We start from the raw sequence: 16,494 nt of genomic DNA on the forward strand, positions 1-16,494 counted from the left end.
TCGTTAGATGTTTCTACTTCTTTAAATGCTACTACTTCGTTAAGTGCTTCTACTTTGTTAAATGCTTTCTACGCCGTTAAATGCATGCCTGTACTTGTATAGTTATATAAATAATGTTTAAAGGACTTAGGAAGGCTTGTTCGCCCTATTTCCTTTTCCTCGTTGGGATGTGGTCTGGTGGGTATCGGATATCCGTCCGAAGGTTGTTTAAACATTAATTATATATTATGTATACATGTATAGACATAAAGGTTTACATCGATCAGTTCATTTCCCTTGGGTAGCAAGGGCATCCTCCCACTCGTCACTCATAGATCAGAGACACTAGTAACTATTATAGGAATAGTTAGGAGACTCTATCTCTCACTCTATCTCTCTCTCTCTCTCTTACTTTAGAATGTGACACACTATTTCCCTCTACGTCGCTTCAGTGTGCCAACGCCGTGTAACCAGAGTCTCCGGGAAGGAGAGCGAACATCATTTGTATAGATCTATACGGGACTGACACCCCCACACCCTGACTACTAGCTACAGTCCGTGCCGGTAAGGCCCATGGGTGACATAAAGCCACTACTACTACTGCCATTACCTCTACGCGTGACCTGGAGGGTCAGCGGATACTCTAACGTCGATCAGCATGGTTCCATACGAGTTCACATTCACCCTTTGTTTTAGACCTTGCTAGCTGTATCGTTCATTTGATACTGTCTGGGGTCTGTGTTCTTTTTGTTTTAGACCTTGCTAGTCGTATCGATCATTTGATACCGTCTGGGGTCTGTGTTTACTTTAGTTAGACTGAGCCAGGCGTATCATTCATTCGATACTCTCCCTGGAGTCTATGATTTTCTTTTGCCTTAGTCAGCAGTATTTTTTGCTGAGGAATATGTTATTTTCCCCTAGTATTTTTACTAGTGATATTCTCCTACTTTCTTTAAAGTCATATACCATATTTTGGGTAATGATAGTATTTCGGGAAAATTATTCTTAAAAACATAACTCTGTCGAGTCTTGGTAGAAGACTGGTTTTATTTAGAAAATATGGGATTTTCTGGAAAGGACTCTAATACACTGTAGACTTTAAACTACTACTTTATATAAAGTTATTTTGGATAAAATGCTTACTTACACAAATGACACTAAATACTTATGAACTCACCAGCATTTTTAAAAATGCTGATACTCGCTTTCAAAATAACTTGTATTCTCAGGTCAGCAATAGACAGGTACATCCCAGGAGCTTTTGTGGAGACAGCCTAGTACCAAGCTGCACATATATTATTACTTGTATTACTTTGATGTTTTTATGCAATGTACACTATGTAAAACTATTACTATTAATGCAATGGTTATTGTACTTTGATTACTATACTGCATATGTTGTGATACTTGACATGACGTCATCCACCCCAGAACGTTTCCGCCGTTCCGGTTTTGGGGTGTGACACCTTGGGACCACTTCTCTTTGCCATTGTGTTGCACCCGCTCTTGCATAAGATTAGAGACAATTGCAAGCTTCTTCTCCATGCATGGTACTTAGATGATGGCACACTTATCGTAGATTCGGAGGAGGTGGCCAAAGCATTGGACATCATTACGGTGATTGGCCCAAAATTGGGCCTTCAGCTGAATATCAAGAAAACTGAGCTCTTTTGGCCCTCGTGTGATGGTAGGAAGTTACGGGAGGGGCTATTTCCGGTGGACATCGGGAGGCTGCCTTTGGGGGTGAAACTTCTTGGGGGAGCTGTTAGTAGAGATGCTAGTTTCATTCACAGCCTAGCCATAAAGAGAGCCGAAAACGCTGTAAATTTGATGTGCCTTCTTCCATAATTGTCTGACCCCAGAGTGAGCTCCTTCTTATTCGGTCTTGTATGGGTATTGCTAAGCTTTTCTTTGGGTTGAGGACGTGCCAACTCGTTTACATGGAGGAGGCGGCAATGGACTTTGACAATGGATTGCGCAGGCGATTGAGGACATTATGGTTTGTGGGGTCCCTTTCTTTGGTGACAAACAATGGAGAATTGCTTCCTTACCCATTAGGTTTGGGGGTTTGGATTTATACTCGGCAGTACAGGCTACCTCCTATGCTTTTGTTGCCTCAAGGGCCCAATCTTGGGTATTGCAAGACCACATCTTACGGGATAGCGGTATACTTGGTATGGATTCCGATTATGATTGTGCCTTGGCATCCCTTCGCAACAAGCTTCCAGATTTTGACCTTAACAATTTTACTACTAAAGACACCGCCCCCCCCCCTAAATCCCAGAATACACTGGCGAGTGCCTTTTTTCGTAAAATTGTCCAAGATATGGAAGTGCATTTCGACATGACGGCTCGGCAGAAAGCGGTTTTCTAGTGCTTATGTGCACCACATGCTTAATATTTTCTTCTGGCTATCCCTATAGATGGGCTTGGCCAACACATGTCTCCCGTGGAGTATCGTACTATTCTCAAATATCGACTCATGATTCCTATTTTCCCACCTGACAAGATATGTCATGTGTGTCGCAAGGCATGTTTGGACTCTTTTGGGGAGCATGCAGTTCACTGTAAAGAACTCATGGGGTTCAAATACAGGCACAATATGGTTAGGGATGTTTTGTTTGACATATTTAAGCATGTCGGGGTTTCCGCTAAGAAAGAGGCACCTGTTAATTTCTTGACTGACCCGACAGAAGGGAGGTCAACCCTCAGACCGACTGACATTTTGATTTTTGGATGGGTCGAAGGGAAACACGCATGTGTGGATCTTACAGGGGTATGCCCTCTCGTGGGCCTAAGGGCTGGGGGTTTCACAGCGGGACATGCTGCTTTAAAAGCAGCCACAGGCAAAGTCACCAAACATGAGAGATCGTGCCTGGAAAATCAACATGTGTTCATACCATTTGCATTTGATACGTTTGTTTTCCTCGCACCGGATGCGGTAGAGCTTCTTAAAAGAGTACAACGAATCATGCATAGTAATGTTATATCCCCTAGATCTTCGGATGTAGTCTTTAAAAGAATTAGCTTTACCATTCAAAAAGGTTTAGCGGCACAACTTGTTGCCCGTTTGCCATCTCACTCATTGTATGATGACTTTTAATTTTTTTGATGGAAAGTATAGAAACTATTATTATTATTTTGATTCAATAGATACATCAATTTGATCAATGGGAAATTAGAATAGCAACAAGCAAACCTATGCATATTCATTAGCATCTGTCTCAGATGTTGTTCGTCAAAGCCCTCAAATTAACGACAAAAAAAAAAAAAACTTACTTTTGAAAAGATACTAGAGGTCGTCGGATAATATGCATCGGAGGTCATGAGTGGTGGAAGATATTGTTAACTGTTGGTTACCGGAAACATAACAGAAGGTGACGATGAGTGTCAATAGGCGAGGTGTCAAAGCAAGGAAACAAGGCGTTGGTTCAACGCAACAAATTACCTAAATTAATGATTTAAATTAAGATATAATTAATTTGTTATTGTGTTATTTTACAATAATGCCCTTTTCTAGGTTTTAAATTGATTGGCTGAGAATGAGTTATATATTTACACAATACTTGTTAGGTTACATATGATCTTAGCTCTCTCTCTCTCTCTCTCTCTCTATATATATATATATATATATATATATATATATATATATATATATATATATATATATATATATATATATATATATTATAAGTTAGTAATTCGTATGAGAAAAAATATATTAGAAATTATAAGATAGTTTTTTTATTGGGAAGGTCACTATAATTTGTTAAAACCATAAAGATGTATCTATTGATTTTAGATAAAGTTTCACAAATGGTCTTTTTTGCTTTTTCATTTGTCCCTGAAATGGTTCTTATGAAACTTTTTTCCCTGATATGGTCCCTATGGCACAAACATTGCACACAAAAGGCCTTATAACTAAATTTGTTAGTAAATTATGTTATGTGTTTGTGAAATGATGAAAATACCATTATTTTTGTTTTTTTATTTATTTTGTATATTTTGTCATTTTTTAAATTTAAGGGACCAACTTTTACCTATTTGGTCTCATAACCTCAGTCGCTACATCTCTCTCTATAATTCTAGGGCTTCTTTCTTCTTTCGTTTTTCTTCTCCTTGATTTCATAGTAATCATACCATATTCGAGATATGTGTTCGATTTCGCTCCCCGATCCCGATGAATCAACTCAGTTGTTGTGCAAAGCGTTTGATTCCAGTGATGGTTGATTCAATTTTGGGGAAGTTGAGGGTTTTGGTGACGAAGAATGTGAAGAAGAGTACCAAAGAGACTGCTAAGAAGTGGAAGGAGAGTTTAGACCAGCATGGTAGTATTGAGAACATTAAGGCTCCTGAAGTCCATACCTTTTTCTAGCATTTAGTGGCAAGTGGTGTGGTGGCAGGTGGGTGTGGTGGCTATGAAGTTCTAAAGATAAAGAGAAAAGGGACTTCGATCCTGATTGAATTGTTCTTCAATGTAATCGACAAAAGATTGTAACTCAAAGAAGGGTATTTCCGATCCTAGGATTTGAAGGCAGACATTAGAAATTTGTCCAGTTTCCCCATTATTGAAGAACTTGTGGGTCTTGAATTTTGTTGAACTTGAAAAAGGATTCTCAAATCTCCTATATTTATTTTTTGTTGAAAATTGCCCGGTTTGCATTTTCTAATACAAATAGTTTCCTTATTCTTGAGGATATTAAATAGCTAGACATGGGCATACCTTTATATCTCGCATTTGATGGATAAAACAAAAAAGTTATCCAAATTAGAGCCAAGAACAGGAAATTGTTCACCCTGATCGTCTTTAGAGACGAATCAGTTACTTCAGAAAATTTATCATCGTCATTCACCACAAATTGCAAAGGTCTTGAACTTCCGAGCACATTGGCAGTGTCACACCTAAAAACCGAAACGGGGGAAACGTTCGGGGGTGGAGGATGTCATGTTTAGTATAACAAGACATGCATCATAGTAATCAAAGTAATAAACAACCATTTCTTTAGAAAGAAAGTGTTTACAATGTGTGTGTTCACAAAACATAAAATACATATGTAAATAACAAAACAAGACTCAGAGCTATTATGCTCCATCTTCTGGATTTCCAGTGCAAGTACCTGTCTACTAGGTTCCTGAGAATACAAGTTATTTTGAAAGAGTTGATCAACAATTAAGCTGGTGAGTTCATAAGATTTTAGTAATGTAATTATGTTGTAGAAAGTTGTAGTAAGTTTGTAAGTTGTGTTTATAAAAGTTTGTCTGTTCCCCCAGAAAATCCTATATTTCTTGCTTTAATGAAAGATAAGTAAAAATGACTCTACAATCCTTTCTATGAGTACTGAATGGATACAAGTTATATAAAACTCAGAGTAAACAAACAATCGATTGTGTGTATCTACCCTAAGCCCACAACCAAACAAGGAACAGGAAATGAGGCGGATGGCACACATCCCATTGGTTGTTAGATCATTGTTGTATATAACCCTGCTGTATTCACTTGGTACTCACAAAGTTAGCTGTAATAGTTCCTTTATATTTGATAAGAAGATTCTTTAAGAAAACCCTTATTTCTTATAATAAAATAGTAACCATAGTGGTTTCTTCTATAATCACTTAGTTTATACTAGCTATATATAATCTAATATCGAATAGATAGTTAATTGTGTGAATCTGCCCGAAGCCCACAACCAAACAAGGAACATGAAATGAAGTGGAAAGCACACATCCTATTACCTGTCAGATCCTAGTAATATATATCCCTTGATGTATACATTAAGGAATCATAAGGTTAGCATTATGGTCCCTTTCTACTGAATGTGCTAGACCCGACTGTTCTGTTTGTCATTTGTAAAATGTAAGTTTTCCCTAGTTTATAACTATCTTGACTCAAAAATAGTTTGCATTCACTTTCAAGTGGAACTGTCACAATATGAAAGTAATAGGAAAATGTAAGTACACAGTTGTCTTTTAAATTGACATCCTGACGTATTGATTACCTTAAAACATGTATGTTTTATTAAGGTCATAATGTGAAGGCTAGTACCCATACTATACGCTCTCCTTGTCAAGAGATTCTGGGAACCAAACGCGACTTCAGCAAACCAGTTGCTAGGCCGTGTAATCCACATTAATGTTATGTGATCATGTATACCCAATTTAACTATCACCTTTTGTTTAGAACAATGAGTTAGCGATTCATTGGTATAATTAGATCATGTAGTTGTTCCATGCCATAGCATCTTAGTATGTTCGTTCTGTTATAATATCTTAGTATGTTCCTTCTGTTACCATGTATGGTGTATAGTATGTCTCTCTGATGTAATGTATCTACCTCCCCGTTTCTCTTTATAGTGTGCTCTAGTATCTAGTATGAACTGAACCTCTAAACTATACCCCTTATAGTTTACTAGTGTTTTACTTGAACTGTTATTGAAAAGACTCATTTTACTACTAAGTTATGCTTGTACTTTAAAAACGAAGTTTTGTTAAACTATACAGTAACATAACTTTAAAAGAGTTTTTGAAATGTTTTGATCACTTATAAAAGACATAAGCAATCTTTTGAAAGATGTTTATAACAAACATTTACACAATTAACATTGTGTTCAACTTGTATTCCCCCCACCCCTTAAAAGCATTTAAAACAATTAAAAGATTCATTATAGGGGTATGAACTCACCTTATGTGGGTGATTCAAATGAATATGTGTGTAAGGATGAGAAGTTCCACGAATGAAGTCCCGAGACTTAACGGGTCCTAAAAGATATATAATGGCATATATTGGCATAAATATAGTGTTTAGAAGCAATCATATGCAATGAAACACCTTTAGGGACTAGGAAACACTTGTAATGAAGTGTTGAATCACGTGTGATTGATCAAAGAAGGGTTCACGGCCACCATTAGGTGTTTACGGCCATGGGTTTACGGCCATGGAGTTTGCGGTCGTAAACTCATGGTAAAAGGTGCATGAAAAGGTGTTTCAAGGTCTTACAAAGCACAAGGGAGTGTTCTAGACTCAATTCTAAGCCTTAGGAAGAGTTTAAGGCTTAAATGCACCACTAACTAGGGTTTACGGCCAAGGGAGATGCTCTTGGCTGTAAACACCTCATGTTCTTGGGAAAATGCTTGATTTCAAGGAGTAATTCAAGGGTCTTTACAAGGTAGTAAGTATATAAGAGGATACTTACAATGTAGAAGCTAGAAAGGGTAGTTTTCGGCCCAAAGAACAAGAGTGTTCTTGATGTTCTTGAGGATCTTGAAGATCTAGACTCAAAAGATGAAATTCATGGATGAATTCAAAGGTGATTCAAGAATAAGAGATGTATCAATGATTCAAGGGAAGAACACTTACAATCTTGAAGATCCAAGAGTAAAAATCGGATGCTAGTTGAGAGAGAAATCAAGTTATTGAGGTTGAAATAGTAAAAGTGAAGAAAGATGGCCAAACTTCATACTTATAGCCTAGAGTTTACGGCCACCATGAGTTTACGGTCGTAAACTCATGCGGCCTGGCCGTAAACTCCTCATTGAGGGGTTTATGGCCTGAATGTTGCATAGTCTCTAGCAGGTACTTCCTAACACTCATTTCTTGAATGTATTAGGCTTAAAACACTCAAACAGACTCTAAACAGTGCTAAATGATAGCAGGAGTGAGTCTAATTTAAGGTTGATTGGCTTGACTTTACAAGGCAAAAAATTTGAGGTTGTCACAGATAGTCATCAGAAACCGCTTGCTCTTCACGCTCTGGTTACAAGCAAGTCATGATGGGTGGTTCTTCCATTACATCTCCTTCATCTGCAAAACACTAAAAAACAGGCTTAAATATTATCTTTTTTTCCATTCGATGATGGTTATGAAGTTCTAAAGAGAAAGAGAAAAAAGAGTACACTAATGGTGGAAAGGTGGTAGCGTGTGGCTGTTGGATATATATATATATATATATATATATATATATATATATATATATATATATATATATATATATATATATATATATATATATATATATATATATATATATATATATATATATATATATAAACAAAAGGTATTTTTGTCATTCATAATAACTTAACATAATTGGTTAACGGTGTTAGTTATACGGACCATTTATGTTCAAAGTTTGTTCCGTGTGGACTATCTCAAAAGAAAAAAATTCATAGGGACCATTTCAAGGACAAACGGAAAAGCAAAATGACCATTTGTGAAATTTTTTCTTGATTTTATTTTACAAGGGACCAAAAATGCAAATTGGACTAAATGATAGGGACCATTTCTGTAATTTACTCTATATATAATTTATATATAATTTGGTTAAAAGAATGTAAAAAAGGGTTGGCTAGAAAAAAGCAAAATAATGAGATGTTTAAGGTATTATTTGGGAGGGGTTGGCTAAAAAGACATTTTATTTTTCAATTTGGACATCCTATTTGATTTTTAAGGTTTTTTTATTGGCTAAAATTGCATTGTTTTCTGAAAAAAATGATTATAACTAGTTATCTATAGGTTTACTTTTGATAAATGTATGTATAATATGTCTAAGGGGTGTCTTAATTAGGAGGTGTAGGTATCATGAAAAAGAAGCACGGTTTCTGCAAATGTGATTTGGGAGCATCATTTTGCCGCTAATCAGCCTACCTTGTGTGTGCTTTTCGGTGCCCCAAGAAACTTTTTTTAACATAATTTTCAATTAATAAATACAAGAATTCTAAAAGTAAATAAATATTTGTGCATTTTACTTATCGAGAATTCAAATTAATTCAAACATAAGTTGGAGTTTGAAAGTAATTTAACAAATGTTTATCATGATTCTCTTAAAAGCTTATAATATTATTATCTTTTAAGTTGTGCTAGCAAAAATATGAAAAATAATCATAGTATTATAATCATTTACATATCATGAATACATATCCTATAAAGGTTATTGTAGATGATGCCTTTTTATACAATTATACACCATTAAACACGATTCAAACGAAACTTGTGTTTTTCAAATTAAACGAGTCTTATTAATGCTTTAATCTCTTTTTCTTTTCTTTTCTTGCTCGTGCTAGGAGAGTAATGATCATGTGACCTATTAGTAGCTTAATAGACTTTATTTAACATTTAAAGCTATGGTAACAATCGACCATTAAAAAAACAGTTTTCTTCAAATTAGAAAACAGAGTGAAAACAAAGAAAAGAATTTTGTGCAACAATTTAATTTAAAAATAAAAGATTAAAATTTGAAGAAGACTAGACACGTGTCATAAGGATAACACTAGTCAAAGGGTAAAGATCGAAACAAGAACACAATATGAACATAATATGAAGGGATAGGATTTGAATCCTCCTTCGTCTTTGGTCACCTACATACAACGGCTCCACACTGTTTGAGTCGACTTCTAAAATATAGATTTTTTTTTGTAATGTCATTTTCTTTATTTCAAGACTCAATTATCGTCATCATCTTCTCCTTGTTCTTCCTTAAATTCTGCCAGACTTTTCAAACAGCCACAGTTGCAACTCTTTGAGGTCCCATCTTATCTTCTTCCCTAATTCAATTTCATCTCGAAAAACCCATAAATTCCCATCTGGGTTTTCTCTTTTTCTTGAGAAAAAACCCAAAGAAAGTCGTAGATTTCCACGATTTTAGCTAAATCTCCTGTCACGTTTCATTGTAAATCAGAAACCCGCCGGAAAAGTTTTGAGCTTTACTGATAATACACAAATCTCGATCTAAGATGAGCAGTTACCATGATTCGAATGTGGTAGAGCTCGCCGGAAAAATCTTGATAGTGTCAATCGTAGTCTTGTCTGTGGTTTTGATCTTCGTTTTCTTTATTCACCTCTACACCAAGTGGTTCTGGCACCGCCGTGAGGAAAACCAGAACGGCTCCAACACCCTCCGTCGCCGTCGTCGGGGAGATTTTACCGCGGGTCACCAGGAACAGCAGTCTGGTGTCACCGTTCTCCGTCGTGGACTGAACCCCTCATTCTTGAAAACGATACCGGTTATTCCGTTCGACCCGAAAGACTTCAAAGATGGATTAGAATGCGCTGTTTGTTTATCAGAGCTCGATGAAGGAGAAAAAACTCGAATTCTACCAAAATGTTGCCATGGATTTCATGTTGAATGCATTGATATGTGGTTTCATTCACATTCGACTTGTCCGATTTGCAGAAACCCTGTTTCCGATCAGATTGAAATTTCAGTCGAGCATTTACTTGAAATTCGTCAAACACAAGAAGAATCAACAGAAAATGGGGATTCACAAACTTTCCCAACAAATATCTTGTTTTGGGGAGATGAAACTGAAGTTAGCACGTTGACTTCTCAATTCGAAGAAGCCAATAATCATCATCAAACACCTATTTCAACTTCCGAACCATCTTCTTCTTCACCATCAAACGCCATTAACAACCAATTAAGACCAGTTTTAGTGATCGACATACCACAACAGATTGACGATGATGAAGATCAAAAATCACCAGTTTCTTATCGAATGAGATCATTAAAAAGAATTTTGAGCGGCAGTAGAAGGTTTATTAACCCCTTTGGTCCCGCTACTACAAATGTCGAACAAAGAACCAGAAGCGATCTATGATCAAAATTTCTTTTTTTTTTTTTTTTTGAATATTTTTGCCCAATTAGCTGGTGAAGAGGATACTGACTCGGTTAACCTCTCCTGCTATGTTTTCTGCTTCTTCTTCTTAAACAAGTCTGTATATGAACACATTGATTAAAGATGTTCTCTTGAGGTATTGAATATATTTTAGCTTAGAAATCATAGTTGTATTCTTGAATCTTAATCGAAAATTACCCTCTTTTAGCTATAAGAATGAGTAAATTTGAATTGCTTGCAAGCAACGGTTACATTGTTACGTGTGGAATCCAGGGAGTTGACTCGCTACAATCTCCAAAAACTAACCTTTCACTATCTCAACTACATCAAAAATAAAGATACATAAAAGATTACAAATTTTATCGAATCTCACTTTGATATATTTTCACTATGTCACCAAATATACAGGACCATAATTTGAAAGATTCTCAGGACTCTTATTAAGCTTCCCTAGTGATGTATATGGCATCTGAAACTCTTCCATTTTCGTTCTTTGATGAAATAGACCCGATAAAGGTCCTGAACTTTGTCGTCTAAGTCGTTGAGTTTTGCAGCCTTTGACCCCATTTATTGGGCCTGAAACATACCCTTGTCTTCTTGTGGGTTTTCTGTATTCGGTTTTTATCGTTAGTTGTTGTTGTTGTTGTTGTTCCTCTTTCTTGTTGGCTTTCATCCATGAAAAAATAGAAGCTTTCCATGATCTTTTAGCCTTTGTTTTTTCCTTTGAATCCTTTCGACCTTCTTCTTCTGATGCATGTGTTTTTGCTTCCTCCAAGAACTGATCAAAAGTCAAAACAAACACCACATTTTAAAGCTTTACATCTTATGAATATTGATATTAAAAGATATCATATTGCATATCATGTGAATACCTGTGAAAAATCCAATTCTGGGTCAAACTCGTTCATTATTAACCTGAAAGATAAGATAATGAAGAACAATTGGACCACTGATTCTAGAAAATGATCTTGACAATTCAATGAATGTTTAATGGGCAATTGGGTATAGATAAGAAGTGAGAAGTGACCCTCTGTCTACGGAATTTAATGATATTTAATCAATGAGCTAGACGAAATAGCTTCCCTAGTACAGGAGTTCATGATAACAAATGAGTAATTAATGAACAAAAAAAGGTAGTTGCTTGTTAGTTGTTATGTATAATGTATACCTTTTCTTGGATATCACCAGTACTATGGAGGAATGGGAAGAAGACGAAAGAGGACTGTATGGATTAAGTCGATTGCGTAAATTAGTATGTAAATCTAAATGAGGAAGAAGGTTATAGACTTATAGTGGCATACATAGCTTATTATGCGCCGTAGGTTCCGGTATACAGGACCTTTTTTCTTACCTTTTTTAGGGGGAAATGGCCCACACTTTCAACTAACATTCCAAATTATATAATTATTTGCTACTTTTATAAAATAAAATAAAATAAAAGCATTCTTTTTCACGAAACGATTTCAAATTTGTTAAATTTCCAAATCAAGTTATCTGGCTAACATTTGAAGAAACAAAATGACGTGCAATCTAACTTGTGAAAAAAGGAATTACCAGAACAAATTAATACCGATTTTTTAACTTTTAAAGGTTATGGGTTTTTGGAGGTCGAGGGTTCTCGTAAAAAATAAAAAAGACAATGAGGCTTCCCTTGTACTTTTTGGCTAAAAAAGTACTATGTTTTGCAGAAAATTTACAATGTTGTTTTTAGTGTGAACTTATGTAGAGGAATAAAGAATGACATTTTATTCAAGGAAAAAGATTAACAATGATTATAGTGAACAACATGGGACCCTTCATATAATGCTAATTGACTAATGAAGATGAACAATTAATAGTTCGGTTTTTTTTTTCAAAATTATGAACTTTAAGTGAGTTACAAGTTTCCATAAACAAAAATTGAAATGGTCCTTTTTGAACATGTTATATGAAGACAAAATGTTTGGTACTTCATTAGGTAACATAAGAGGTTAGAGGTGGGAGAAAGGTAGTGGAAGAAGTTGTTGATTTTTCAAGTCAATGTTTGTTTTCAAGTGTTACTTTGTTGTCTTATGTTGTTTGCTTTTAACATCATCTTCTTGTTGAAGTATTTGGTGTTAATAAAACTCAAGAATGTTATTGCTAGTGTTCAAGTAAAGACGTTGAAGAAGCTATCGAGGAAGAAACTAAGTTTGTTCAAGTGAAGATGTATACTTATGTTACTACTTGTGTTATTAACGTAGTATATATTGTATCCAATTCAATAAAGAAAAACCTATTAATACATTAATTATTCAGTCGTTTTGAGCACTATGTTAAAATTCCAAACACTGCACGAAATATGCATATACATATACACAACCAAAATCCCAAAAAGAAAAGGATTAAACATATCCAATTCTTCCAACATTATGCAACCGGATTCAACTATTATAATACTAAAATCGGTAGCATTTTTAACTCCATTAAAAACACAAACCCACTTAAGTTTGTAACATCACCAGGACTAGACATCCTGAAGAAACTACTAAATTCTTTTTTCTTTTTTTTTTTTTGTAAAAAAAAAAAAAAAACATCAAAGTTGAAGCAGAGGCAAAGCCATTACAAGACCAACAAATGAAACTAGCAACAGCAGCATCCAAGTCGGGAATGACTGTTTCCGGGCTTGTTTCACTTCCTCCTCCTTTGCCAATTCCATTCTCTTCACCTCCTTTTTCTCCACCAATGGTTGTAAATTCTCCTCCTTCCTTGCAACCACAGGTGATCCCTCCACCTCTTCCACAACAGCTTGTTCTGATACCCACTGTTCTTCATATTTCTCCACATATTCAGGAAACAGTTTCCTAAACGTTGGGCTGTCAACAAATAAAATGATAAATATTGTTACAGTTGATGAATATTGTGAAATTTTGTGTTTTGGAATGTGAGGGTAGTATGGTCATTTATTAAAAAGGAAAGGAAACTGACTTTTTGCAATTGAAGGCCATAGATGCTTTTGCAAGACGTTGCTTCTCTGCAACAGTTGTATTCACACTACCAGTGGTAGGACTGTTGTCCATCTACATAAATAAATGAAAATTTATTGGCAAATATAAAAAAATAAAATAAATAATGGGAAAAAAATGAAATTGAAAATGTACACTAAACTCACCATGAAGGACAGGAGTCCTGTAAGGATACTGAATGAGAAATGAACAAAGAAAATGTCATAAAGATGACGATAATAATAATATTTATAGAAAAAAAAAAGCATGAGATTTTTTTATAATAAATTTAAAAAAAAATGATTTATTTTAAGTATAATGCTACCTTGAAACAGACCACATAGGGTTCCAACTTTCTGGATGGACTGGAAATGGATAAAAAGAATATTAGTTAATGTAATTATTTATTTTAAAAAAAAAAAAAAAAAAAATTAAGGACTTACAATCACTCATTGATAGGCAGATTTTCTTTTGTGTCATGAATCGACCATTGGGAGTGGTCATGCTACAAGAATGTAAATAAAAATATGAAGTTAATATCAATCAGAATACATTCCAAGATTAATAATGGAAGTCTGAGGTCATGTTTTGTAAATACCTGATTCCTGGAGGTTTAAATGGGTAATCTGAAGGGAACTTGATTTTTCCATAGTAATATCCACCTGCAAAAGGGGTTCCCTGGCTTCCCTCCAATACATAATCTGAAATAGAAATAAAAGAATTTGTATCACACAATTGCTATAAATAATGTGCTGAAAAAAATGATGATTATAATGATAATGATAATGATGATCAGATGATGATGATGATGAAACTTACGCCACTCAAGAATGTCATTTGGGGAAGGGCGAGCAACAATATGTGAAACAGGTTCCTGTAATTGAATAGAGAAAGAAGATGAAACATGTTTTAAAAACATAACTTAAGATTTGATAAGTATAATGGATACAAAATACAAAATGGAAGGAAAAAAGGTATACTTTACAAAGTGCTCTATACTCCTTCTGAAGACGCTTTACACATGCTCTTTCAGCCATCTCAAGGATTTAAATGATGGATAAAAACTAGAGGTCGATTGTCCTTTACTTTGGGATTCACCTCAAGAAAATATAATTTCCTGTAAGCATTATACATATTTTTAAACAATTCCAATGTGAAAACATACCTAAGAAAGGATATTGATAAAGAAGCAACTCAGTATTACTTTAAAGAAACTACAAATCGGTCAAAACAAAATAAAGAAAAAAATTAAGTGATGTTATGGGCCTTCAGCTTTCCAGAACTCCAGTTTTACTTCTGTATATTTAGAGGCGTTTTGATGAGGTCTCCAAGTAGTATAAACAGTTCTACCATATGTCATCTGATGATTCATTGATTCTTGTCACACTTTAGCTTCATCAATTCCAAATAACTATTTTAGCAGTGATCTTATCCTAGTAATTGAAGAAATCACAAAATAACATGGGGATAACAAGGATGTGGTAGCCATGGTCAAAAATGGTTATGGTTTTGAACTAAAAATGTCACTTTGTTAAATTACGTTTCGTCTCTGACACAATGATATCATTTCCCCTAAAGACTACAAGGGTCGAAAGGGCTGGTTGTTACACCCTTAATTGCTTGAGTAATTTTCCAACATTGAAAGACAATTTAGGCGATGACGAAAAGGGGGTTTTCCCAATTAACCAGCACACAAACCCTAAAGAAACATATCAATTAATTTCATCACTCCTTAACCCTAGCTAAACCCGTGCATGATGGTGTTTCAAAATTTCTCCATGGTTTTACCTAAATAATTAGGATCGAAAGCGAAACACCTAATAGCAAGTGAAGAAGGTTGGAATTTACAGAAATTAAATTAGAAAATCATAAAGTGCGATTAAGAACGAAGCGATCACCAGAAAACGACGATGATCAAAACCCCTAAGCCAAAAATGGAGACATAGATCGAAAAACAGATAATAGATGGAACATGAGAACAAGATCTACTGTAACTTGAAAACAAGTAAAAGAAGGGATGAATTGAACTTACCTGACATGAATTAATGTAAAATCTACCCAATATTATGAAATTCCCCGAACCTCAATTTGATAAACGGTAGGAAACTCCAAGTCGGGCACTCCTATGGGTCTTGATTTCCGAAATTCCGAAAAGGAGAAACGCCTTCCTTTGGTTGTGGTGGGGGTTATACACTTGTGACAACAAGAATGTGACCTTCCAGGCATGGGATATTATGCAGCAAAAGACGATATTGCCCCTTAAGAAATTTGACTATTTGTTTGCTTTGTTGAGAAAACAATACAACGAATTTATATCTAAACTAAGTAACCAACTGATTTTGTTAAGTTCATCTTTTGTTTCTTTTGTTGTCGACACATAAATAAGAGAAATACATAAAAATAACCAATTTTTTAAAAAATAACCAAAAATTAAGAAATTATCAATCCAAATCTGACCAATGATATCGCAGATGAGCTCTTACCTTTCACGTAGATGTTGGTTGTAGACATAAATTATATGTTATTGAGTCCCTTTTTTCCAAAGGTCAATAAATTGGATAAATTTAACATTTTAATCTCTTTCATCCGGTAACCCTCGTTTTACCGGTTACAAATGTCTATGTGACATTTTAATGGTGATTGTGTTGTGTACGTTGACTTCATTAGTTTAGGGTTATAAAATAAACCCCTTTCTTCTCGTCTCGTTCCCGACAATCCTTCGATTCATCCAAACCCTCATTTAATCCAAAGATTTTGTAGATGGATGAAGTATTTGAGTCGGACACCATCGACGTTTGATTTTTTCAGAAGAAAGCCAGTTTCAAGATGCACAAATGAGTTTCTTAATGTTTTGTGTGAAGAAAGTGATGATGAAGCATTGGGAGGTGAAGGAGGGCATTCTTAAGTGGAGTCCTACGGTGTTGGTGAAGTAGATGATGAGAAA

General features: G+C 35.1%; 3 protein-coding genes across 4 annotated transcripts; 1 reads left to right on the forward strand and 2 right to left on the reverse strand.

Moving 5' to 3' along the window:
• Nucleotides 1-9,325: 9,325 nt before the first annotated feature.
• LOC111915320 (RING-H2 finger protein ATL60) lies at nt 9,326-10,726 on the forward strand. The gene has a single exon (XM_023910985.3). The coding sequence runs from the start codon at nt 9,706-9,708 to the stop codon at nt 10,567-10,569; it is 864 nt and encodes a 287-aa protein (XP_023766753.1). The 5' UTR covers nt 9,326-9,705; the 3' UTR covers nt 10,570-10,726.
• LOC111915321 (uncharacterized) lies at nt 10,572-11,839 on the reverse strand. The gene is made up of 3 exons (XM_023910986.3): nt 11,756-11,839; nt 11,460-11,502; nt 10,572-11,365 (listed from the first exon to the last, which is right to left on the reverse strand). Exons 2-3 carry the CDS (start codon nt 11,493-11,495, stop codon nt 10,976-10,978), a joined length of 426 nt encoding a protein of 141 aa, XP_023766754.1. The 5' UTR covers nt 11,496-11,502; nt 11,756-11,839; the 3' UTR covers nt 10,572-10,975.
• Nucleotides 11,840-12,897: 1,058 nt separating this feature from the next.
• LOC111915322 (ubiquitin-conjugating enzyme E2 34) lies at nt 12,898-15,771 on the reverse strand. Of its 2 annotated transcripts, none has more exons than XM_023910989.3 (9): nt 15,633-15,771; nt 14,531-14,667; nt 14,370-14,424; nt 14,149-14,251; nt 13,994-14,055; nt 13,876-13,915; nt 13,718-13,745; nt 13,534-13,625; nt 12,898-13,421 (listed from the first exon to the last, which is right to left on the reverse strand). In XM_023910989.3, the coding sequence occupies exons 2-9, from the start codon at nt 14,585-14,587 to the stop codon at nt 13,142-13,144; spliced, it is 717 nt and encodes a 238-aa protein (XP_023766757.1). In that variant the 5' UTR covers nt 14,588-14,667; nt 15,633-15,771; the 3' UTR covers nt 12,898-13,141. The 2 variants fall into 2 exon arrangements, with proteins under 2 accessions (XP_023766757.1, XP_023766756.1); XM_023910988.3 differs by having other exon boundaries at nt 15,583-15,742.
• Nucleotides 15,772-16,494: the final 723 nt, after the last annotated feature.

Source organism: Lactuca sativa, chromosome 4 (assembly GCF_002870075.4).
Source record: "Lactuca sativa cultivar Salinas chromosome 4, Lsat_Salinas_v11, whole genome shotgun sequence".
NCBI classification, from domain to species: domain Eukaryota; kingdom Viridiplantae; phylum Streptophyta; class Magnoliopsida; order Asterales; family Asteraceae; genus Lactuca; species Lactuca sativa.

Coding starts and splice junctions, on each gene's coding strand:
- LOC111915320 (XM_023910985.3), top strand. CDS start 9,706: ATGAGCAGTTACCATGATTCGAATGTGGTAGAGCTCGCCGGAAAAATC.
- LOC111915321 (XM_023910986.3), bottom strand. CDS start 11,495: ATGAACGAGTTTGACCCAGAATTGGATTTTTCACAG. Junction 11,366..11,459: donor CAGAATTGGATTTTTCACAG/GTATTCACATGA, acceptor ACTTTTGATCAG/TTCTTGGAGGAAGCAAAAAC.
- LOC111915322 (XM_023910989.3), bottom strand. CDS start 14,587: ATGGCTGAAAGAGCATGTGTAAAGCGTCTTCAGAAGGAGTATAGAGCA. Junction 13,916..13,993: donor CTGCCTATCAATGAGTGATT/GTAAGTCCTTAA, acceptor ATCCATTTCCAG/TCCATCCAGAAAGTTGGAAC. Junction 13,422..13,533: donor ATGGCCTTCAATTGCAAAAA/GTCAGTTTCCTT, acceptor ATTTGTTGACAG/CCCAACGTTTAGGAAACTGT.